Raw genomic sequence first — 26845 nt, 5'->3', positions numbered from 1 at the left:
TTTGCGGTTGCAAACTTATTGTATACATATCAAAAATAAGTGTACTAGTACTAGAACCAGTACTTTAGTAGTACAAATACTCTACTAGTACTCTCTCACATCCGTAAAACAACCCAGTCGGCTTCAGTAAGGTGGCGAGTGTGACTATCTCGCCACGGTCATCCCATGTTAGCTTTAACATAGAGGTTGAAAGGAGAGTTCTCCTTCCTACCTCCATGGCTTTTAATAATCCTAAAAAGTCATGAATAAACAAACTAATAGCAACAGATATGTTTGGGGTTTTGTTGGTTATAACAACACCGGTTTAGACGCATGTCTTGTCACACCACATAAAACTGAAACTTTTAAAATCGCCCCATCGAACTCACGCTGTGTCACCTAACCCTATCACGATCTATCGGCTGTTTGTTTGACTTGGGTACCCTGACGCTATGGTCAAAATTGAAATGAAAAACTTTCAGAGGAAAAGTATGAAAAATATTGCAGTTTTTCAATATGGATTAGTTTATTTCTCAGAGGAAAGGGGCCGCCGCCCATCATTCTACTGACGCCTACATAACTAAAAGAAAATTACAGACACGTGAAGATTAAATTTTTGAAAGTCGATAACGGGTCAGTGACATCTATTGCTCCTATTCCAAAGCTTCGTCCCTCCTCAACATCGCTTTATAAATGTAAACAGCTAAATTAAACAAGATACCATGATTCTGTGAAGATAACAATGACATGACTTTTACAATTGTAAGATAATCAGTTACATAGGCAAGTAAAAACGTATAACCAAGTTCAGTGTACAGTACGTAGAGAACACTAAAAAAGAACTCATCTTCGACCACTGATACATTTCTTTTTCGACAAAAATGACAAATACATGCACGCTGTGGTACATTTGTATTTGTATGTCTTCCTATTTCAGTTGCAAGGGAATTGTTTGAATATATATATATATATATATATATATATATATATATATATATATATATATATATATATATATATATATATATATATATACAGATTACTTCAAGTACAAAGTAATGAAATATGTACTTGTAATCTGTTTATTTATAACGCTCTGCTTGTGCATTGAGCACTGTAATTTCCCACGAGGACATCTGTACAGTATACTTCGAGATATATATATATATATATATATATATATATATATATATTATATATATATATATATATATATATATATATATATATATATATATATATATATGAGAGAGAGAGGCTTCAAGATTATTATGAGATTTTAAGGAAGTACTCGAAATTTTTTTTAGGTTGTCGTTGCTCGGGAATTCAAAAATTTGGAGAATACTTTCTTGATACTCCCATCCCTCATCAAAGGTGTTTGTAAATGCCGCGACTCCATCTTATACATATAGACTGTAGAGGGCGGTATACACTTACCTCCCTTTCTCGGCTCGGGCCTGCGTGCCTGGAGTCTTGCTCGACCACCGCGTCCACTTAGCCGTCTACTCATAAGTATATATTGCAACCCACCTCCGGGCTCAAAAATTATCCCCGTCCTGTGGCGGTGCAGGTCGGAAAATTCGCATAGTTCATTGCGCATGCGAAGTAGACGTTATCAATAATCTACAAGACTTTTTTTATCTTTAGGCTAATTTGTAAAAGGACTGAAAGGACCTTGTTTTACCATACCAACCTATAAGGAAGCTGAGGAAAACCCAGTTTGACCTCCTGATCAGAATGAACAAACAAAACCGCTTTTGTAACTAAATAGAAAGCTTCCCCTGAAAGGATTTTATCTATATATAAGCTTACCTCATCAGTGAACTCATCGTAACATTTTTTAGAATGCATTTGCTCACAAGTGATACTTCAAAAGCTGTAGTCAAAAGGCAGCGTGGAAATTCTTCCGTAGTGATATCCTGTATTATTATTATTATTATTAGTTGGTGGTTTCAAAAGCTTACATAAAACGAAAAAGACTAAGTGACAGGACAGGAAACGCCAGTTGAAAGCCGTATTAGAGGATTTAAGTGTTGCTACACACTTTTTCCGCTGCCATAAGTCTCGATATTTTATTAAAGCTCGGCCTACAGACACATTATGAAGTTTTCAATTTTAAACCCATCGTTCGCGATCCCAGGGTTTGGGAGTGGCAATAAATGATGAATGCCAATCAATGTTGACATCGTGTTGCAGCCAGTATCAGCTTAGATAAGAACCCACTTTTGCAGGAAATCCTAATCCAGACAGTTTTATTTCAATACGAATATATGTACTATAAGCTAACATAACAGACGAAATTGCAAAAAGATACAGTAGTTTTTACCGTCATGTTACTTTCGCTCAGAATTCGTTATGTACAGTATCCAGCTGTCAAAGGCCAACAGGGTACACTGTTGGCGTCACTTGAAGATGTCAGCTCAACAGTGCGTTTTGGTTTCAGTCCCAGCAGCACTTCAAATTTAGTTAATGTTGTAAGACACTGCTGTCTGAGACTGTTGTCTTGAAACGTTCGTATTAGAGCCTGTGGGTCACAGTCACGACTGTGCTGTGGATGAACAGTGCGGTCAGTTTCGTTCCGCCGGTCACGATCGATCATGCCGTGGTTCGTGAGTTCAACAGATTGACTTTGCCAAGGCCTTTGACACTGTCAACCACAAGCTGCTCTGTCATAAGCTCAGTTCCGATCGGTCTGTGTGGACCACTTCTTAAACTCTTTACTTCTTATCTCACAGACAGATATCAAAGTGTTATTATTCATGATAAATCATCCTTTAGCACCCATGTCCCATCAGGGATGCCTCAGGGTTCAATTTTAGGACCCCTGCTTTTTGTCTTATACATTAACGACCTTTCCAGTGTCCCTTGTTCACAGTCAAATCAACATGTATGCTGACGAGTCTCAATTCTTTCGCGAAATTCACTCTATAGGCAAGATGATTTGTTTAGGGTTGTTAAGTGGTACACTTTGTGGAAGCTTAACCTTAATATTCTGAAATGCAATGTTATTTCCAAAGAAATGTTATTTTGTACGATTATTCTATCGATAGTTGTCTGTTAAAGAGAGTGTGTGAGTTCAGAGATTTGGGTGTCATATTAGTTTCTGATTTATAATTTTAAAGGCATATTGAACAAATGTGTAAACGAGCTTTCAAAATGCTCGGTTTGATATAGAGATCCTGTAATACATTTTCTTCTCCGAGAGCTTTGACATCCTTGTATGTATCTTTAGTAAGGAGGAGATTAGAGTACTGTTCTGTGGTCTGGTCTCCAAACTGTCAATATTTGTATGACCATGTAGAGAAAGTTCAAAAAGCTTTCTATGTATCTGAATTTTTTTGGGTACTATAATTATAGTGATTACAAACAGTCCTGTATGCCTTTTAATCTTCTCTCTCTCTCTCGCTTCGACGGAAGGTTTTTAGATCTGACTTTTTTAAACGGACTAGTTTCAGGTAGATCTTCTTGCCCTACCTTTTATATTAATTGCCATTTTATGCACCACTAAGACGCCTCAGGGCCTCGTCTTTATTTCAAGTTCAACGTTGCAGGTTGAATCTTAGAAAATATGCTTTTATCCCAAGGTCTATTACACTATGTAATGACATTTCTGTGGATATTTTTTAACCTAGTACTGCTTTTAAGACGTTTGTGTCCAGATATTTTTATTCTTAGAGTCCTTTATCTGTGTTCATTCTGTGTATATTGCTTTTTAGTTAGGGGCCCAAGCCGACCGGCTGGGACCCTATTGTTATTGCTCAAGTTCTACTGACTTCCTCTTCTTCTTCTTCTGCCGTTTCTTTGCTCACCTAGATCTCTCGAACGACTGAACGAAAACTTCTCAAACTTGCAGGGCTAATAGGAGCCAATTAGTACTCGTGCACCTGACCCTTGAAATTTTGATTGGTCACGTGACCTAGCGGCCATATTGGATTTTCCAAAAACCTAAAGATGGCTTCTCCAGAAGACCTAGGGTCTAGTCGATTTGAAATTTTTTGTATAGCAAGCATGACCTAAGGTCTTTGGAATTTGCAAATAAAATCGCATGCAGTCACGTGGCCTTGGCCGCCATATTGGATATTCTAAAATACTCATTTAATCTTTAAAAATCTTCTTCTCAAGAACCAAAACACCAATTGAGCTCAAATTTTACTCATGTTATCATTACAGTGATCTCTTTCAAGTTTGCAAAAATCATTTTGATCGGTCACGTGGTTTGGCCGCCATATTGGATTTTGTGAAATCACAATTTAATCTTTAAAAATCTTCTTCTCAAGAACTGATTCACCGATTGAACTAAACTTTTACATTTATCATTTGAAGTGTGATCTCTTTCAAGTTTGCGAAAGGCGTTTGGATCGGTCATGTGGTTTGGCCGCCATATTTGATTTTGCAAAAAATCGTAATTTAATCTTTAAAAATCTTCTCCTCCAGAACCAAAACACTGATTAAGCTGAAATTTTACTCATGTCATTCTTACAGTGATCTCTTTCAAGTTTGCAAAAAGCATTTTGATCGGTCACGTGGTTTGGCCGCCATATTGGATTTTGCAAAATCACAATTTAATCTTTAAAAATCTTCTTCTCCAGAACCGATTCACCGATTGAACTAAAATTTTACGTCTATCATCTAAAGTGTGATCTCTTTCAAGTTTGCAAAAGGCGTTTGGATCGGTCACGTGGTTTGGCCGCCATATTGGATTTTGCAAAAAATCGTTATTTAATCTTTAAAAATATTCTTCTCCAGAACCACAACACCGATTAAGCTCAAATTTTACTCATGTCATCCTTACAGTGATCTCTTTCAAGTTTGCAAAAAAACATTTCGATCGGTCACGTGGTTTGGCCGCCATATTGGATTTTGTGAAATCACAATTTAATCTTTAAAAATCTTCTACTCCAGAACCAGTTCACTGATTGAACTAAAATTTTACACTCATAATCCCTAGTGGTAGTTCTTTTTAATTTCCGAAGGGCGTTTTGGTCAGTCAGAAGGTTTGTTTGCCGTAATGGATATAGCGAAAATCGCAATTTAATCATTAAAAATCTTCTTCTCAAAAACCAACACACAGATTCAACTGACATTTTACTCATGTCTTTCTTAGTACGAGCACTTTCAAGTTTGCGAAAGGCATTTGGATCGGTTAAGTCGCCTCAATGCTCATAAGGCTGCAGTTTAAAACATCGTCAGTCAGAAGATCGATAAGTGATGTATGTTAAATTGTACACTTGAAAGTCAAAGACGGCACAACAGACTGCAATGCCCGCTGTCAAATTCAGCTAGCAGTCACACGAACCCTAATCTCGGCCCTTGTGTAAGGCAACTTTGGCGACCAGCTTTTGTACGCCAGGTGACGTTGTCATGTATACTGCCACTGAAGTACTTAGAATGTGTGCCACTAGCTTTAAGGGGTGGCCAACTGGTGTGATGACTGAATAAGGGCGGGACAAGGTCCCACCAGGGCACAATTACTGGGGTCTACGCACAGCTGATATGTGAGTGTCAAGGATCATAAATGAAGCTATTCGGGTAATTTTATGTGTAGGTGTCTGAATGCACGCTCACTTATTCATCACGGATAAAAAAGAAAGGTACATGACATTGCAAGGTGTGGTGATTTGTTTATGATTATCTATCAGACATGCATGGAGTGGCCCTTGTGCGTTATGTAACTGAGAGCATGTAGCTGATTAAAGATGTAAACAAGACCACATCAAGCCAGCTGTTTATATCGTAAAGATCGCTGATACACATCGATTAAAACAACACCTTGTTTTATGAAGTTCTGTAGCTTGATCGTATTTCACTGTAATTGCTTTCTGCCAGTGCACGCCCGGTCTGTGAAATCGCCGAAATTTACCCGATATTTATCAGCAATTTAAGGGACTCTAATATCCGATACTAGACGATACTAGAATGACTTGCCCTGTGCCTCGGTACGCCGGATCTGTGAAATCTGTGATATTTACCCGATATTTATCGGCGATTTGGGGACTCTATATATCGATACTAGACGATAGTAGAATGACTTGCCCTGTGCTTCGGTACGCCAGATCTGTGAAATCGCCGATATTTACTCCATGTTTATAGGCAATTTGGGGACTCTATGCCGATAGTAGACGACACTAGAATGACTTGCCCTGTGCCTCGGCACGCAAGGTTTGTGAAATCGCCGATATTTAAGAGATATTTATCGGTGATTTGGGGACTCTAATACTGTGTTCCCACTAGCCAAACCAACGCCGCCGGTAACTAACGGTTTTGATTGGTAAACACCTGTGGATTAACCCTTAATCTCTACTTATGTCCATACACGGAATTTCCTCCGGTGTTTTGAGGAAAACACCGGTGTTTTGCGCCCTCTACGTTCAATATATGTCTATAGTACAGGTTGGATATAAACAACAATGGCGGATGTCCAGGACGCAACTGTAGCGGCGTGTCTCCTGTATTTTCACCTTCATATGCGATCCAGACGGATTCAACAGTTCAATCGTCGCCTCAGGAATGCATAAATGGACTCACAACGAGACCCAAACATTGATATTCTTGCCTCGCTATTCGATGAGCAAGATCACTAAAACCCATTAAAATAATTTTTCACAAACCAAACAAAGGAAAGAATCTACACTGCGACTGATGAGAAACCACACTCGGGTTTCGAACGCTAGCGTCAAAGGGCCACTCTATCAACTTTGTAACACCATAGGTCCGGCTGCGTCTCGCCATAAGCTTTCCCCACACAAACAAAAGTTTACCGTACACACTAATCCAAACTTCCCTACAAATATCCGAGGCGAAACAAACATTTTTTATTAACACAAACAATCGGATAAGAATGTAGGAACACATTTTTGAAACGAACCAAACACAAACTCGACACAAACACATTTTGGATAGTTAGGTGGGCAGCCTCTTTCACACTTTATAAATGGGAGCGAGAGATCTGTTGTCTTCCATGGTTCGTGTCGAGTCCAGCTATGCGTACTGTGCACTCGAGCTGATAGGTCAGAGGTAATGTTTTGGACAAAAGTCGTCGCGAGAGGGCGTTTACACCGTCGTTAACCGTTCTGACACACAATTTGCGTCGGCGCGCCGTTGCAGGTCTGACGAAATTCGACGCCGTAGATCGACGCCGTCGCAGCACCGTCGTTAGCTGTTCTCACACGTGGTTTTCGTCGTTGTTTACCATAACAACGGCGTTCACAACGTTGTTAAATGCTGTGTCAGAACGGCCCTTAATATCGAGGGTAAATATCCGATATATATCGGAGATTACACCACCTTACTGTTCTGGTCAAACCCGACTCCCAAGGACTGACTCTGACTTCGACACTAGGCGATACTAGATTCTGTCTAATCGCAGGTAAATATCCTATATCGGAGATTTCACCACCTAATAGATCTAGCCGAGCCAATCTAACTTCGATATTGTATAGTCTATTAGCCGTAACTATCGGATATCATGTAAAAGTGCAATGTCGCTGTGTCCTCCCCCTGACAGCCGGTGATAGACCAGTGCGAGAACGCACCAGAGTTGTCAACAACATTTTTAAAGGCGGCAGCCAAGGAAACACGAAATCATAAGAAAATTTCTTGATGACAATGTATCAGTGCAACGGGTGTCGATCATTCTGATGTGATCGTTGACCCACCAAACAGGTTGGAGTCACTGAACTGTTTCGAAGAGGCTGTTCAAGTTACAGATTAAAGTTTGGAAATCCGTGTTTGGCTGTAGGTGCCTGTGTGATTATGGATAATGGCGGTTTCCACCACGCATGATATATTGAACAAAATCTCCAACGACTATTGCGGAAAGTCTACCGTGAATTTGGAAAGTTAGGTCACGGCAAAAGCATACCGCTTTTTTTACAACGTAGAGCGAGTAAGGCATTCCTGAACGGCGAAATGTTGGTGGTGTATTGCTGCCAACAAGCATATATCCCTACTGACGTTACAAACTTGTGTGAATTGGCTTCCTTAATGATGAATTCGCAAGAATTTTCAGTGTACTGTGACGTGATATCGTAATCAGTTTTTAGAGAAGGCACTCGCTCATCTACCGAGTCGACGTACGATCCACATTCATGTCGTACAAATGCGCAAGTCTTGTCGCGATATTTGAGCATTTAACTTGATCGTCAGTGAAACAAAAAGATTTATTCCATATCAAAACATTATGTGTTTTATATTTAGGGTTCTGTTTACGTAATAGACATGAACATTTGGATTTATGATCCGTGATTTCCGCGATCCGTGGCATGATTCAAGCTGGCCGTGAATACGCACTGACGTTTTTGGTCATGACCCCTGACCCAAGTGTCATCGATACGCTGTGCGCTGTCCGAGCATCGCTTGCTAAATTCATGGAGCTTGAAAATTGTGCTCTACCTGTAGGGGGGCACTTGAAAATTTAGTGGTCCTTTTATGTTTTACATTTTCCGATTCCAAGTTTTTGTAGGTAATTTAATGAAAAATGAATACCATCTTTATGTCATTCAAATGTTGTAATGTTAGTAATAATTTAACAGAATCTACAACCATTTTGTCACATTCCATGACTTTTATCTCGAAAAAATCTAAACATGTGTGATTGTCGTAAAAAAATCAAACTTGAGCCTAGTAACAGGGCAGAAGCTGCAACCGTTGATGATTTTTGCAATCTCTATCCAATATATCAACTACAGTTTCTTGCGGTCTCCCTACAGCATGCTCAAACACACAATGTTCAGTTTGTCGACAAAGCCTGTATATATAAATATATATTAGGTGATAGTTTAATTAGAGTCCAGACTGACAGTCAGTTGTCAGCACTGATGCATGGTACACATACACACGCTGTGCTAGCAAGCTGTGGATACTGGACAGTTCAACATGCTGTTGAGAGTAGAACAAGAACACAGTTGTATAATAAACTGAACAAAAATATTGTCAAAATTATCAAAGTTAATACAGCTACTGCCTATTGGCAACTGTCACTATCAGATACCGCCCTGCTACTGCTACTGTAGTGTCACTGTTACTGCATACGTGAGCAGCGACAGAGAAAGCTCTGGCTCCGATATACATGGTAGTTGAAGAAGAGTTATGGAGTTTGTGTCAAATGACGTTCATGATAGTGAAACATTACCTAAACAAGATCAGGCCAGAGAGGAAGAACACATGGAAATTTTTGAATTCTGGCATATGAGAATAATCAAATATTAAAGACAAAAGATGGGGTCACCATGCTTGATTTTCTAAATTTTCACAGTCTTGTCATAAAATTATACAAAAGTAAAACTTTGAACAGTAAAGATGAAATGAAAAAATATATGACTAAATGGAATTATTTATTTTTTAACCAAATTTGCAATTATTACGGCCTAAATTTCAGAGATGAATACATTCATTTGATGGAATATTTTAAATTCCAGTATTGTCAATTTTGAGTAGCATCTAATTCTATATGTCTTGTACTTTTGAAACAAATTTTTGGTAGGTCACCGTGCTCAGTTTAAGACGCCATATTTGATTTCGCGAAAATCGCAATTTATCTCTAAAAATCGTCTCCAGAACCAAAACACTGATGGAAGTGAAATTCCACTTTTGTCATTCTTAGTGAGAGCTCTTTCAAGTTTGTGAAAGGCAATTGGATCGGTCACATGGTTTTGTCCCCATATCGTATTTTCCATGAAACAGACAAATAGGAGATGATGTTCAAAATTCTTCTTTACAAGAACTTGACTGTTTTCAAGCTAAAATTTTGCACATAATGTAATCAGTGAAAGAATTGGACACCATGTTAATCGCTTGGGCCCCGCCAATGCTGCTTGCAGCTTTAATTTTTATTATATTGTTGATATTGTACTGTTTACTTATTTGTTTGTTTGTATTTATTTTCTCGGAGTCTGTAATTGGGCATTTAGGGCTGTCGACCCGTCAAATAAATAAATAAATAAATAAATAAATAAATAAATAAATAAATAAATAGATAAATAAATAAATAATCTATTGAAGGCGATCACAGGTGGGAATCGTTCAGCGAGCCTTGGATGAGCCATCATAACGCAACTTGGGTCAAAAACGATAAGTATACCGACGAAGTTAGGGTTCTGCTCCTTTCGGAATCGGCGTTTCATTGATGCAGAAATGAGCGATTTTTTTTGCGAAAAAATAGAAGACTGGGATGGGCTTTTCACACTATGCGGACAGTGGGCAGCAAACATCGTCGTAAACCACGCGCCTCTTTACGGCAGCAGCTTATGATTTTTGATTTCTTGAATTTTGCGTAGGTCAGCGGAGCGGAAATTATGCTCTGAAATTATGCGTTTGAAATTAGGGTTGCTGGCTCTCCTCGGCCATCGAAATACACTGGCTGCAGTAAATTTTGGATTAATGGTCATAACTAGCCGCAATTTAGTAATTTCTGAAAACATTTCAGGAGAGCTTCTTACCGTCCAATTTTAGTAACTTTTCCTATCTTTCGCGATGTTGACCAACCCGTAAAATCCCTGATAAGTCAACGGATTACCATAATTAGTTGTGTTGACTAATTAATTACAACATGTGTGTTTGAGAGATATACGTCCTTGTAATGGGGTGTAAAATAAATAAAGAGTCACAGAGGCTAGGTTAATTTATATAACCATTTATTTTATTTACTCCGATCAGTCAGAGCATGAAGAAAAGGAGAGAAAATGATAGAGAAAACAGTGAGAAAAACTCAGTTATAGTTTTTGGGCCGCCTGTGGTTTTGGCTTCCGCAAGTGTGTCAGGTTCGTCAGGTCAGGTCATGTCATGCGCACGCACGTGGGACGAAGCTCTGTCTTCGAACGTCGTTAGCTGCCCGCGTCCAACAACAAAGAATATACGACAGATAGCAACTGAAACAAGTGGTTTTTGAGTTTACAGGTCGTCATCATACCCACGGTCACTCTACTAGTAATCGTGTCATACCGTATACATGCAAAGCGACGGGGCAATGCAGGGAGGGATGCATTAACCTATGGCTATGACGCACGTGATAAACACCGGTACCAATTGACAAGCATAATGGCAACGAGCTATCCCACTCTTCGACCGCTTGGCATTTTTGAAGATCATTCTAGTTGGTCGGGATCTCAAAGAGGTAATTTTCATGCTAATATACAAGCCTGCTGTAGGGTGTATATCTATGTTGACTGCTTATAAGCGCTGTTGAGTGCGTGAGTTTGTCATAGACAGTATAACTATACCGTTATAACCGATATTTTCATGACATCGTGCTTTATTGCCATCGGGGACGTACTGTAATCACCGTGCTCACAAATCTCATGATAAGATATACTCAGTCGCTACCATGACTTTTCCAGGGTTCATATAGGTAGAATGTTTGGAGTGACCCCACAGTTAACTGGAAAAAAACATGGGCGATATGACGATTGGCACATCAAAGCCTGAGAAAGTGAGATATGGAACTTTCCAGGTGTGACTACCCCGTGACCTGTATATCCCTGCACACATGCAATAGTACTTCTCTATTGCAAATTCTTTTGCAACTACTGCTAGGCTGTACACACAGAGCGAGCCGGGAGTTATGGCCGTGTTTTTAGTGCCCCAAGAATTGCCGAACGGTGTGTGATGTCTAAACGGAATATGAAATTTGAAAGTCAGCTTGCAACACAAATAAACTGACAGATATTGTAAAATCAGGTGCATATTCGCATATGCCCCACCCACATCAGTGGACTTCACCTCCAATGAGTAACAACAACAACAACAACAACAACATATTAAACATGAACAATCACATGTCAAGACCAAATCAACATTTTGGTAATGGGGTTGAAGTTGTGAAGTATATTTCATATAATCATATATTTCATATCCTATAAATTAAATCCCTGAACTTACAGTAGCATTTCCTCCCTGTAGTTGGGGGAAGTCATACACATGCAAATTATTTAAAGAATAATTTAATTTTTTTTTTATTCACATTCGCACGTGAGACGTCCTTATTAGCATATCTATAGAAGTCAAAGTTCGCTGCTGGAGTGAAAATCTTGAGTACCCCTTGGAAAATCAGCCAACTTACGTAAATGAACCAGAAATTTTGTTCACAAAAAGAGTTAGGGAATGAGCAATAATCAGAGTTCAGGCAGGTATAGGTCATTTTATTGAATTACGCTCACTTTGGTTTATTTTGCCGTTCAAAGATCCGATACATGTGGTGTCGTCGTAGTAGACCTGCGCTTTCGCTCGCAGTGGCCCGCAGCTATCCTTGGTGGGGTTGACCTTTGACCCACATAGCGACGCACGCTACCCTGCCAACAGATAGCTGCGTTTCCACACCTAGGACAGTGGTGAAGAGGCTATTGAACTAAAGTAAAATGAAAGTGCAAATGTTAGACCCCACCTTCAGGATGTTAAAAAGACAAATTGCAATTTTTGTCGTGCATTATTGTTACAGTTTTTGTTTTCTTACGGGAGCATGCAGAAATGATCAGAATTTACTGTCAACATTGCCTGTATATGCCTCTATTTTTGTGCTGCAGTTTGTATAATCTGGACTCAAGTCATCAGTAACTAGTGGGGATTTGCTGATTTAAAAAAAAACCAAACAAACAAACAAAAAAAACTGAAAAAACCCCATTTCACTTGCTGTCTCTGTACGCTTTGCCAAAAAATCAAACAAACAACATTTTTCCCATCTGCCCTCAGAGGCATATTTGTGATGACATTAAATCTACCTAAAATTCAAGGTTTTGCTATGAACCATGATACTACAATGTCAACTAATGTGTCCCTTTAATTATCATCCATTTGTTGATGGACTTTAACCCTTTCACCCCCAGTTCCCTGTGTACAGGTCCAACTTTACCATAGAAAACAATGGATTTGGGTCAAACTATGGTGGTGAAAGGGTTAACCCATATGCCCTCGCTAGAGGTCCAACTTTACCATAGAAAACAATAGGTGGTTCAAAGGAGGGCGGTAAAAAGGTTAAACTTTATACCTAGCTTAATAGTCAACAGCGCAATTATTTATACAGGTAAAATTGACAACATTTTAACTATGTAGATGTAGATGCATACTCATTTGGATTTCAAGGAGATTTATACATTGACCTGAAGAGCAATCTTGTGTAAATTATGCATGTTGTGTATTGCCATATTGGGTGAGGAATTAGTTGCTCTTGTCTGTATCCACAAGTATTGTAGTAAAGTACAGCAGTTACAGACACTGTTACGGAAGGCACTACATTACCATAAGCATTGCACATACACCCCTTTTTGGCAATGCTGGTTTCAAAGTTCTCTTGATAAAATACTGCATGATTGGTAAATATTGCTTTCTGATAGGCAAAGTGTCGTCGAACCTTTTCAGTTAATGAATTTCCAGAAACTTATGTTTTACATTGATTGGTATTGTCTGATATAAATTAGCATAACAGCAAAACTGCTCATAAAAAGCAGTTAACATGTACTAGATTCCAATAGCAACAGGGATCTAACAAAGCTTTCTTAATATTTGGCATACTGTAGAACACAGCTCGACGAAACTTTTTCTTGGCGTTTTTCGGGCATTTCTTGATTGTACAAGGTTGTCATTGCATACTGGTTTAGGGTGGTGAATAGGTACCATATCATGTCGGCAAAAAATGAAATATTTTCCATATGTGTGAATTTGATTCAAAAATAATTTACCATGAGGATATTTAGATATAAATTTTTATATTATTTGGCTTACCCAGACGTAAGGTGTTTGACCTGACCTATATTTATTAGCTCTGCTGTCACCAATATCAAGCTTATCAGATAGGTTGATTGTATGTCATTGTCCATCCGTCTTTCATCTATTGTAGTGACTGTTGTTAGGTTTTTTGTCAATTGTGATGGAATATGCAATATTGTATTTTTGGGGCCATTTTTGGTTTAAAATAATCCTCATTTAATCAGAATCTGTTTGTCTAATTGCTGTGAAATTTTGTTCGTAGATTCCTACTAGGATTGATCTTTAGAAGTCAGACTTGTTCAAATTGTAATGAAATCTGTAATTAATATCGGTGGGACAGTTTTTGCCATTTTAGTCAAGAAGGTCTTCTCAGAATATGCTTACAAGTCTGATTGCTCTGAAATTTGGTATGCCGGTTACCTTGGGCTGATCTTATAATAATAGTCAGATATGTTCAAAATGGGGTGAAATCTGCATTGTGGTATATTTTGGCATTTTTTGCCTTTGTTTTGGTAAAAGAGAGTCTTCAAAAACGTTCTTCTCATAGTGTTTTGGGATGTTTTGTCTTTTTTCAACCACATCTAAAAGAGTTGATGGTAATTAATATAATTTGTTAGGTCGATATCACTTGTTAGCATCCAAGATGGCAAATTGTCAGCAACACAAAAATCAGTGCATCTGTATCAACAACTTTTTCCTTTTTGTATTTATTACCATCTCAGAGTCCTTGCCCATTTGCCAGTCAGTGACAGTTAGTCAGCAAATTTTGGTTTAATAAGATGAACTTCAGGGAGAATGATTAAATTTTTTCTTACATATACCAAAGCTGGTAATCCCAACAATTTGCATGCTAATGCACATGATTGAGACAGAGAAATCAGTCACTGACTATTTATTTTGATGTGTGGTAAGTTGTTGGTAAACTCTTTGATCTTAGTCTACCAAAATAGCCAATAATCACAACAGCTTGCATGCTACACCTGATATAGAAAGGGAAATGGTGTCATCAGTATGTATGTGTAGGAAGGCCTGGAATAATGACCTGAGCTTGACCTCAGAATGCCACTCATTACTTTCTTGAACTTGAAGTTTGTAAGGATCCCTGATATACTGCAGTGCTGCATTTGTAACCCCCTTCTCCACCCCCACCCCACCCTACCACCCCTCCCCCTTCTCCACCCCCACCCCTATAACCCCTCCCCTTCTCCACCCCCACCCCTACCACCCCACCCCCTACCACCCCTCCCCTTCCCCACCCCACCCCCTAACCCCTCCCCACCCCTCCCCCTTTTCCATCCGCACCCATACCACCCCTACCACCCCTAAGCACACAGCTTTGTTTTGGGATATGATATTTTCTTTTGTGGTGTCACATACAGTATGCCATAAATTAAAATACACTATTTTTGCTGTCATCACATCAATAATGTGCAATTCTATTTCCTAACTTATAAGGATAGAATGTGCCTTGGGGACAGATATTTGGACTTTCAAACTTTTACAATATTTTTTTTAGCCTACCCTTAGTGTGTGCTCATTTTGAAGCTTATGGAGCAAATAAAGTTTTCACCATCTCAGTTTTGTGAAAACCAGGAATTTTATATTTCCCACAAAGAATGAACACAAGGTTGACAGCCATTTTGCATTTCAAAAATCTATACATATTGGGTATACTTGTTTCTCTAGTACCAAATTCCAACGGTGACACCTATTTTTATTCTTGATTTTGAAAGAGAGTGGTTGAAAGTTTGCCTTCAGGAAAGTTCACGCCTTCCTACACGTACATACTGATGAACCCATTTCCCTTTCTATATCATGTGTATACTGAGCATGCAAGCTGTTGTGGTTATTGGCTATTTTGGTAGACTAAGGTCAAAGAGTTTAGCAACAAGATGCAAACTACATGATGTAAAAGTACAGTACCATATGCTATTTTTTGCTGTCATTACATCAATAATTTGCAATTCTATTTGCATACATCTTTAACATACTGGAGAGAGGTTTCTCTCCAGTATCTTAAAGTGAAATAACTGACCAACCAAGTTAGCTGGCATTGTAGTAGTAATGTTCTAAAGATTTTGGTCCAGAGAACCATTAAATGACATTTAATTTGATAATTTACATAATTTACCTGTCATAATTTGGTGTTCCGTTAGGAGTCAAAATGTGGTTTAGTTTTGTTTAGTCATTGGATACAATTACCTGCAATATATTGATTTTCTTCTCTTTCCACCTTTTTGCCTTTTCCAAATTTTAAATTCAGTTTTATTTCTGTTCCAGTAGTACTTAAAAATCTGTTTTACAGATTCAGAGTCATTTATTTCATGTCCAATACATTTATTCAGGTCTACAATGATATACCCTTCTTGACACTTGTATTTTTTCAGATTCAGATTCAGACATTGCTCTCATTATTCTGAACCAGCCAGTTCCTGAAACAAAGACAAAGTTAGATATTCTGTGGAAAAAGTCAGTGTTTCAAGCATGTGCTGATGGCGGCGCCAATCAACTCTATGACAATACAGAAGGCAGACATGATAAGTAAGAATACAACTGATAAGTGTTTCTATTATGTCAGTTATTTTTGTTCCGTCAATTACATGTATGGTTCATGTATCTCCTTAAAGGTAAATCCGAAATAGCTGTTACCATTAAAATTATTTCATATGTTAAGAGAAAGATCTGATGATTGAATGGCCCACTGTGTAGTCATGACATCATCGCCAACTTGAAGCTTTTGAAATTCCCAGAAAATAATTATTAAGCACTATTGATCATTACATGTATGTATGACTTTCAGAAATCGTATGACTTTCAGAAATCTCAATGTGGATATTAATTCAGTGCTACAACTTGTTGTATGAGACAGACTCGTTGCATGTACAAAACCACAGTCAAGACTGTGACAAAACAAACGATTAGCATGGGTACACAACACATTAAACAGTAACCGCAACTCGATCATTGATTAATTACAGGAAACCAGCATGGGGCAGCTCTATCTAGATCAATAGCTGCTTAGTAGATTACATTTTATCTACAATGAAGCTATTTTTGCAGTATCAGTTGAAAGCATCATGGAAACAGTATGCTCAACATTGTATACTACACAGTGTACAGATGTACCTGTCTTTTTTCAAAAGTCATTTCTGGGTTTCACTGAACACATAAAGTTTGTATCTGCAGATTCATCCCTAAATTAATGAGTGGAGATGAAGACTCCTGGACGAAAGATATCACAGATTTCTATACCAGTAAGGTAAACAGAAATTTGAGAAACAAATTTTTTTCTGAGTCATCTACTCGTATAGGTTACTTTGGTGAAGCATTATATTGATAAAAGAACAGTAATCTTCCATATCACAGGCCAGTCAACGGTAACAAATTTAGGTTTGTTTGTGAATTTAGGAATGTTTTTCTGTTTGCTTTGTTCTTTATTATATATCGCAGTGCCATATCCACTATTCTATGTGGAGATATTTTTTGTTTGTACTTAGGCACACGATAAAACTTCTGTGACCAGAAACTAATTATCAACCAGTCGACTTTAATGTGATAGCTGCAGTCGAGATCATGACAGCGATCACCGTGATGCTTTGCCATAAAAGTTTTGAGATCAATTTAAAACTTTAATAAGATACTCACATAAGGAATTGACTAAAAGTGTTTGTGCCCATCAATAGAAATCTCTTTTCACTTACTAATCTGGTAAGATGAGCTTGTTCCCTACTGTCTCTTGTCAGGGATGTGAATTAATTCCCACACCATCACAAGATGAGACTGACTTCACAAAATGTCTTCGTATAGTTTGTCAGAAACTAAAAAGTACCGATGTGAAGGTAAGTCCAATTAACAGATGTATATTATACAACGTAAAGTCTTGCTAGAGACTTCCATTCTCATACAGGAATACTGTTTTGCCAGTTTTCCGAGACAAGAAAGAAAGAAAGAAAGAAGAGTGCAAAATTGGGCGGTGGTTTTCTTGGCAAACAAAACACTGTACAGTGTTCTCCCCAGGATTTTGAAATAGGGTGGCGGCTAATTTACATATCATTTGCATATCATTTGCATGATTTTTGCATATGTATCATGGGATCTCTACTTGCAACTGCAACTACACTGAAGACATCTTACTTTTAATACAAGACGCATTTGCTTTACATGATCAGTATTTTTATTAGCATTCTCAAACAGAGGACATCAAAAACTTAATGTTGAACTTCTGACATGCCCTGCATAGCATTCCTAAAAGAAAAGACGAAAAGGTCACTTTGTACAATAACAAAAGTATCCCGGACACTTCGATTTTACCCCCAAGTTTTTGCCTCCTTGGGTCTGGTTGTGACACGAAAGTTAATGTAATCTTACCAGCCACAAAAAAATGACACCGCGAATATAATTTTGTAGTTGTTATTTTCGGTTGATAGTGTGGCAATATTTGCCATAAAACGTAAAACGAAGGAATGCGACGATGATTTACAAAACGCTGTAGCCGTTCGTTCCAGTGAAAATTGTTATTGAACGTAAACAGACATGAAACAAAATGGCCGCCGCCCTGCACGATAGATTCTAGAGAGACATAGCAATTATCAACATTCACAAGTTACGGTGGCATTTGAAACTTAAAAATAACTTTCTAGAATAGGAGACCTACATTTGTTCCCCTGAAAGGATGAGAGATATCAGAAACCACGCCGAACCGAACGATCTCTGCGTTCTCACTTTGAACTGTTAGTTAGTACTCTCCAGTACTCTCCTCCAGTCATACAGTGCTCGGATCGGCACGAGCGCCCTCGAAACACACCGATCAATTTTGACAATACACGACGCAAGGTTTTGACGAAAGACATTTATCGAACCGATCTGACATTTAGTTTATTAAAATCGCGAAAAAAATCTCAAGACAACTAGTCCCATGACAGGACGAATGAATAAAACTCAAAACACGTCTCGAACGAAAAGTCTTTGAAGTACTTTACCCGTACCCTTACCGCCATCCTTGTCACCCCCCAGGCCAAGTAATCAGCGTTGCCGCTGGCCGCGGCGCCCGGTGACAACGTCTTTTATTGAACGTCTTTTACTTACGTCAGTAAACGGTTTACACCATCAAATTGCGTTTATAACACCTTCAAAATTAAGATTCTTTGAAATTGAACTTGACAAAACGAAGCGTAAACGTGATAATTAGGGCCTACAGAACGTAAACAAAAAAGAGGACAATGAACAGGACGTTCAAACAACGAATGTCGGTGAAAATGAAAAGATTTTACAAAGAACGGGGCCGTGATCACAGAGTGGCGGGCCAAGTGGTAAGCGTGGCGGCCTTGATTAAAGCGTGGCGGGTGTGGCCGTAAGCGTGGCGGCACCGCCGCGCTATTTGTCCGCTGGGGAGAACACTGCTGTATATCTTTGAGCTTAGATTACCACAATACGAAGTTGCCCACTACACTGACCCAAGTCTAACTATGTTCACAACCGTTAATTTTACAAATTTTGACGTCAAATTTTATGTGTCACTGAAATACAACAGTCAACAGTAGGTATGACAATCCTTACTGTTAAAAGTTTAATCCCTGATTGGGTTGAGTACAACTTAATCAAAGTTTTCGTTAGGGTTGGGAGCTGATATAAGATAATGATCAAGGTAGAATCTCTTTTACGCATTTTGCCAGTGTTTCCCTTGGTGCATGTACCGTATATTCTGTGCATTCACACTGGGGAACTGCAGAAATTTTGAACGATTGCATTGCTTTTCCTCAAGCCTGTGAAAACCATAGGTGTGATTTAGTACATATGGCAATACAGATGTTTCATCAAGGACAGCTTTTGTCCCCGTGACCACCATGGTTTGGTCTAATGCCATTGTTTTTGATGGTGATGTAGGACCTCATGATAGGGAAATAGGAGGTGAAGGATTATTGCACTGGTAATAAACATACCAACTTTATCATTAACAAGTCATCGTAGATGACACAGTCCCCACTTGTTAATGGGTACTTTGATTACAAGTCCTCAGAGAGGATAGAGTCCTCTTCATGAATTTGGTCTGTGATGTCCTTTTACTAAGTTTGAATAAAATCGGTGAATAAAATCGGTTGAGACGTGCCCGAGTTTTGGCTAAGGACATGAAAAAATTGTAACAAAATGGCTGCCATGCAGCCATATTGGATCATATCATGAAACAAATTGACTTACATATGTATGACATAGGTTAATGTCCTTGTACCAACTTTGAATAAAATCGGTTCAGATATGCCCGAGTTATGGCTCTGTACATGAAAAAATCATAACAAAATGGCCACACGGCAGCCATATTGGATCGTATCACAAAACAAATTGACGTGCATATGTATGACATAAGTCAATCTCCTGGTACCAACTTTGAATAAATTTGCTCGATACATGTCTGAGTTATGGTTCTGTACATGAAAAAAACGTAACAAAATGGCCACACAGCAACCATATTGGATCGTTTCACAAAACAAATCAATGTGCATATATATTACATAGGTCGATGTCCTTGTACCAACTTTGAATAAAATAGGTTGAGATATGCCTGAGTTATGGCTCTGTACATGAAAAAATCGTAACAAAATGGCCGCCTGGCGGCCATATTGGATTGTATCACAAACCAAATTGACGTGCATGTCTATGACATTGGTCAATGTCCTTGTACCAACTTTGAATAAAATCGGTTGAAACATGTCTGAGTTATGGCTCTGTACATGAAAAAATCATAACAAAATGGCCGCCTGGCGGCCATATTGGATCGTATCACAAAACAGATTACCGTGCATATGTATTACATAGGTCAATGTCCTTGTACCAACTTTGAATAAAATCAGTTGAGATATGCCTGAGTTATGGCTCTGTACATGAAAAAATCGTAATAAAATGGCCGCCTGGCAGCCATATTGGATCGTATCACAAAACAAATTGACGTGTATATGTATGACATAGGTCAATGTCCTTGTACCAACTTTGAATAAAATCAGTTGAGATATGCCTGAGTTATGGCTCTGTACATGAAAAAATCGTAATAAAATGGCCGCCTGGCGGCCATATTGGATCGTATCACAAAACAAATCGACGTGCATATGTATGACATAGGTCAATGTCCTTGTACCAAATTTGAATAAAATCGGTTTAGATATGCCTGAGTAATGGCTCTGTACATGAAAAAATCGTAATAAAATGGCCGCCTGGCGGCCATATTGGATCGTATCAAAAAACAAATCGACGTGCATATGTATGACATATGAAGTAATCTATGTACCAAGTTTGAATGAAATCGCTCCAGGCGTATCTGAGATATCTGCGTGAACGGACGGACGCACAGACGGACGCACGCACGCACGCACGGACGGACATGACCAAACCTATAAGTCCCCCCGGACGGTGTCCGTGGGGACTAACAAGTACAGGTGTTCCTGTGTGCATCCACTAGAACTGTAGGAACAGTGCATGGCCATGACACGCATGACTCAGAACCATACACTCTTGACAAGAAATTTTGTGCCAGTGGTTGTATTCCAAAGGTATATGTCACCGGAACTAAAATCCTCAAAACTGAATTCAAAATGTAGTATTTGAAAAGAAAGTCATCAGAAAATCTTTAAATATTCAGGTTTCTCATTAACAGAGGATATTGCTAAACAATATTATTCTAATACATACTTTACTCATTCTCTGGTTAACCCTTTGAGCGCCAAAGTCAATTTTCATCAGCTTTATAAAATAAATCCAGTTCAATTTTTTTCAGAATTCTGCCAATATTTTGATAAAAAGCTTCAGCCAACGAAATGTGATGTCCATCTGGTAAAAAATCATCCAAAAAATTGCAGAAAAATTCATAAAAATTTGTGAAATGTTGCACTCAAATTTTGGAGGGAAAAAATTACAGGGTTAATGCTTTATTCATTTTCTGGTTAATGCATACTTTATTCATTTTCTGTTTTTCCAGGTTAGTAGCATTGTTGTCCTTGGGGCATTTGGGGGTCGACTGGACCACATTTTTGCCAATGTAAACACTCTGTATGATGCCAGTGAAATGACAGATGTACCAGTATATTTGATTGGAGAAGGAAATCTGGCCTGCCTCTTGAAATCTGTGAGTATTCAAGCAAATTCTGTCATTATTTCATTGCTTAGAGATCTCAAATCATACTTCTCAGTTTACCATTTATATCTGGTCAACTGTATTCTTGTGAACAATGGAGCTGACATACATTATACAGGATAAAAAATTATATCTGAATAATAAACACTGCTTCATCAAATCTTAGATGTGTTTTTCTTTCTGCGTCGACTACAGTGAAACACACAACACTGATTCTCTGTCAGGTCAAAGGTTATCAGCGTTATAGTAAAAGTTTTATCTTGAAATATTCCAATAAGGTTTACAAACATATAACTAATTGTGTCACATCAGAATGAGGATATACCTGTATGTACAGAGGATGGTAGGTATAATGGCTATTTGAGGGATCTGCAAAAAGTGAAAAATACATTTCATTTGAGCATTGTTTCATTACAAACCATGTCTGCTTATGAACAAATTTGGTGTGCCCTCCGCACCACTTCTCAATTCTTTTAATCAATTTAGAAATTCTGATATTTTCCATAAGTCAGGTGTACCTGTAATTTCTGTAGTTGAATCACGATCAGGAAAAACACTGTAGAGTTAGTGGTGCATCAGATTTGCATAAGTTAAAGGATACAAGGTTCAGGGTGTAAAATGATGATAAATGTAATTCGATTTGTAGAAACAGGAAAAATGCACGGTCTGCCTATATACATTTGGTTTTAGGCAATAACATGGAAGAACACAAAGACAACCAAGATGGATCTTGCTTTGGGATACTTTTTATATTCTACTCCTTGCTTGCATTCATTTTGAAAGCTGTGGAGTCCATGAAATTTTTGCTGTCTGTTTTTTAACCGAAAAACAAAATTTAAATTTTTCTTTAGAGAATTAACAGGGATTGTGGCTATTTTGAATTTCAAACACTGCCTTAAAGACACTTTTTTCTCTAATTCCCAAGTTTGCATGGTGACCGTTAATTTTATTGTTGATATTTACGAGAGAAATGGTTTCAAAGTTTCGTTTAGGGAAGTTTATTCAAAACTTTAAAACCTATTTCAAGATACCTATTATCTTACTGTTGTCATTCATGTTCAGTGGAGCACTACCGTTGCAAAAAATTTGATATGAAAGCAGAGTGAACGGTATCAAACAGCAGGCTTTTGACAAAGAAATATGACACTGACCTTTTCTTACATTTTATCAGATTTTGAGTGATTTTCACTTTTTTGGGGGATCAAACTAACTCTATTTTGACATTTTAGGGGAAGCATAAGCTAGAAGTAAATACGGGTCTTGAGGAACACTGGTGTGGCCTAATACCTTTGGGAAAACCATGTTTAAATGTGACAACGACAGGACTTCAGTGGAACTTGAGTAAGTCGATCATCTAGTTCCATTACCCCTTATCCTGCCAAGTTCATCTGTCAGCATCAGGGCAAGTCAGTTAAAATAAGTGACACACACATATGTCCAATGTGGTGCATTTTTACAAAAAAATTGAATATTTTGAAGGCCTTGAATACCTAAATACTGTAAATTTGATTTTTACTGACCAAACCTGTTATACCATACCATGCCAAGAAAGTAGAAATGCATATACATTTAGCTCAATACCACTTCTTACATACTCGGCAGATGGAAAAATGTCATACTGTCTGGCAGGATGAGGATTACATTGCATTTAACATAAAACAGGGTATGAAAATTATATAGAATATGTGACTTGTGCTGTAGGTCAGATTATGCAACACAAGAGGGTGACAGCAGCATGAAAGGACTAGCTTTTTAGTCTGTAGGATTTCCTATTCCATGAAGTATTGCTTCATAAAAGACAATGTCAAAATCTATATCTACTGGTATGTTGGTGTACAAGTTGTTTTTGTGAAGGAAGTCGGCCAATATAGTGGAGGCTGTAAGACATTTCTTACCATGTCAAAGGTCACCACAGCACAATTGTATAATTGGTTGACAGCCAGTTAATCAAGCTGCCAATGGTCATAAGACAAGTTGTGTACAAGAGAGCACAGCAGAATCATATCACTCATACCATTCGTTTGCATCTCCCAAATATTGTCTCCCGTTTTCTCGTATATCTATCCTCTTATTATAAAATCTTGTAGAATAACTATTCCATGGATAATTTTGCAACAGACCAGGAAGGGATACAAGATTAAAAGACTGGACTTTACTGGAATGCTCTATAGTGAACAATTAGAAATCAGGCACCTTTTATCAACAGGGGAATAGTGTAAACGTAGTTGTAGTTTGTACCATCGAGGATTTGTAACAGCACAGAGAAATTAAAATTCTGTCAAATCTTGCTCTATGGGCCAGGTTTCACCATTACCAATCTGAAATATCTCAGATCTCTGAAAGATTTAACCTCAGTTCAAAATGCCATGGTCCAAAAATTTTGAGACGCTTAAGAATATGTGGCAGAGTTTTGACATACATTTAGTTTGTGTGTGTGTTTGGGTCCATAAATGTGTGCTTGCCTATATGGGAACTTACATATATTGTGTATTTTACTTGGTTTTTCATCATGGTTTTAGTCATGAAAAACAGTCAAAGGTAAAATAGTGTGAGATGCAGGTTAGTGCTGTTTTCTGTACTGTCATCAAGAAGTCTTCTATTCATTTGTACATCATTTTCTTTCATGATTTTATGCAGCAAATCACAAGATGAACATTGGTGGTCTCATCAGCACATCAAATCGATATGATCCAGACTGCAAAGATGGCAATGTTACCGTGGAAACAGATGAACCGCTTCTCTGGGTGATGGGATTCAAGCAGTAATAATCATAACTTGGTGCTGTTTTTACGATGTACATGTCAGAAAAAAATGATCTACAACTTTGCAAACTGCCACAGAAACTTATGAAAAGATTCAGTATCGTATTATATAGGGCTTCAAACACAGAAGTTGCAACATTTTGTTACCACGTAGAAAACAATGAAAAACAGACATGTAGCTCTAACAATGGTTATAAATGAGAAAAAGTGAATGTTTTAAAACTTAAAGTACTGTGATAGCTGTAACCTTCGTTTGCGCCAAGTCTAGGGTTCATAGAGTCATGAGGTGTCATTAAGCCGCAGTCACTGTGTGCAGCTGAAATTTGGAAAACAATGCAACAGGTTATAATTTCAAAGACTATAGATCTTCCAGTTTATTTTCAATGAAAAATTAATGTTTGAACTTCCTAGCAGTGGATGTGTGATGAGGTAATTTGTGGGAATGTACATGTAGCATAGGTTGGTTCCTTTTCCTATTTGTGCAGATGTACAGGATTTCAACTTTTCAAGTTCAATACACAAACCGAAATTATCATTGACCGCACAACAGGAAAAGTACAACCGAATCTATTTATTTAAGGCTCAAAGTTCAATTAGATAGATCTTGTTGTATGGTTTTTCAATAAGGTGGATTTAAATCAAGTACCGCTCTTGAAAAAATGTTATTACTGAAGTATGACCATAGAAATTAGTTGTTCAAATATTGGCGACGAGCTCTCAACTTAGAGTTTAACAACTGAATAATATATAAGTTGCAACTCAAATATGACTGCCAAAAATACACGCACAAGTACCTGAATTTAATCATCCAAAAGGTCAAGGACTGAAGTAGTGATATTTTCGAAGACAAAATGGATTAATAATGGGAATCCAAAACATCTCTCTGAACATTTAATGGGAGTTTGTGTATGGTAAAATGATAAAGCTACCGGGGCTTAACGCATTTTCATTTCTTAATATAATATTTATATTTCAGCATGGTTTTCTTATCTTATCAGCTTAAACAGCATAGGTCAAGGGGCATTGTTCTGAAAATATATTAATTATTTTAGAAAAATATAGTCTAACAAGTAGTTAAGTCTTTCATGTGGGATATTATAAATATTTATTTATTCACTGATTGGTGTAAGAGGAATGCCACGGAATATGTGTCTTTTGTGAACTTCTAAAGATTTTAACCAAGCTCTGTGTTAGTCAAATTGTCTCAAATTTCTACACATTGTTTTATTGTATCACCAATGAAAATACAATTTATTTTTTGTGATAGACTGCACACACTGAAACCCACTGGCAACCATGAATTCTATCAATGTTTAAAGGTATACTGTCACCTGTTCCAATTTTGCCACAGTTACCGTGGAAAGAGAAAATCTAACCAATTACAGATTTTAAGCAGGTGGCCGCTTTTTAAAAACAGCGCCTTCACATGGCATTTGAATACCAAGGAACGCCCCTTTGACCACATATTGGCGTATTTAGATTACAGGTGACTGTATACCTTAAGAGGGTCCATCTGTTGGGCGGTATTGCGTAACAATAATGATTAAAAAATGCTCATACATTCATACATTCGAAACTCTGAAAAATAAAAGGTGTCCGTTACTTTTGTCTTTTGTCTTTGAACAGCGCATGCATACATATGATTGAAGTGTTTAACCTTTACATCCCCAATTCCCTGTATAGAGGTCCAGACTTACCATTGGTAACAATGGGTTTGGACCAAACCATGGTGGTGAAAGGGTTAAGTGAAATGTGTCTGTTGTTCTGCTTCATATCCCAGTGTGAAATATAAAAAGAGTAGTGATAATTACAGTATCAGCTAGTGCCAATGCAGTGTTCTCCCCAGAGCTATTATAGAGTGGTGGCCGCCACTCTATAATTTTGGTAAACAATAGAAACTCATTACCATAACAATTACATTTATTGTTATGCAAATTAGCCGCCACTCTATCAGAAAATCCTGGGGAGATCACTGCAATGGCAATGCAAATTAACCCTTTGAGTGCTGTAATTTTTCCCTTCAAAATTTTAGTGTAACATTTTACCAATTTTTATGAATTTTTCTGTAATTTTTTCAATAATTTTGGACCAAATGCACATAACTTTTCAATGACTACAAGTTTTGGCCAAAATTTCGGGGGAAATCTGAAAAAATCGTCTAAATCTAAAAAGAGTTGCTGGCTATGTTGTATTCTGTAAAGGCGACAAAAGTTGACTTTGGCACTCAAAGGGTTAAGCTTAGTTTAACGTTTTTCCAAGGCTAATTTCTTTTGTATTTTAAAATTATGTG

The 26845-nt window shown here is 37.8% G+C and overlaps 1 protein-coding gene across 1 annotated transcript; it reads left to right on the top strand.

Annotated features, from left to right (window-relative positions):
- Window positions 1-10753: 10753 nt before the first annotated feature.
- On the top strand, window positions 10754-26157 carry LOC139116773 (thiamine pyrophosphokinase 1-like). The gene is made up of 7 exons (XM_070679427.1): window positions 10754-11089; window positions 16062-16215; window positions 16861-16933; window positions 17418-17513; window positions 21638-21784; window positions 23023-23134; window positions 24431-26157. The coding sequence occupies exons 1-7, from the start codon at window positions 11014-11016 to the stop codon at window positions 24556-24558; spliced, it is 786 nt and encodes a 261-aa protein (XP_070535528.1). The 5' UTR covers window positions 10754-11013; the 3' UTR covers window positions 24559-26157.
- The last annotated feature ends 688 nt before the right edge of the window (window positions 26158-26845 follow it).

This window comes from Ptychodera flava, chromosome 18, assembly GCF_041260155.1.
Source record: "Ptychodera flava strain L36383 chromosome 18, AS_Pfla_20210202, whole genome shotgun sequence".
Taxonomy (NCBI): Eukaryota; Metazoa; Hemichordata; class Enteropneusta; family Ptychoderidae; genus Ptychodera; species Ptychodera flava.
This window is presented reverse-complemented; position numbering and strand designations above follow the sequence as displayed.

Coding starts and splice junctions, on each gene's coding strand:
- LOC139116773 (XM_070679427.1), top strand. CDS start 11,014: ATGGCAACGAGCTATCCCACTCTTCGACCGCTTGGCATTTTTGAAGAT. Junction 16,216..16,860: donor ACAGAAGGCAGACATGATAA/GTAAGAATACAA, acceptor TTGTATCTGCAG/ATTCATCCCTAAATTAATGA. Junction 16,934..17,417: donor CAGATTTCTATACCAGTAAG/GTAAACAGAAAT, acceptor GTCTCTTGTCAG/GGATGTGAATTAATTCCCAC.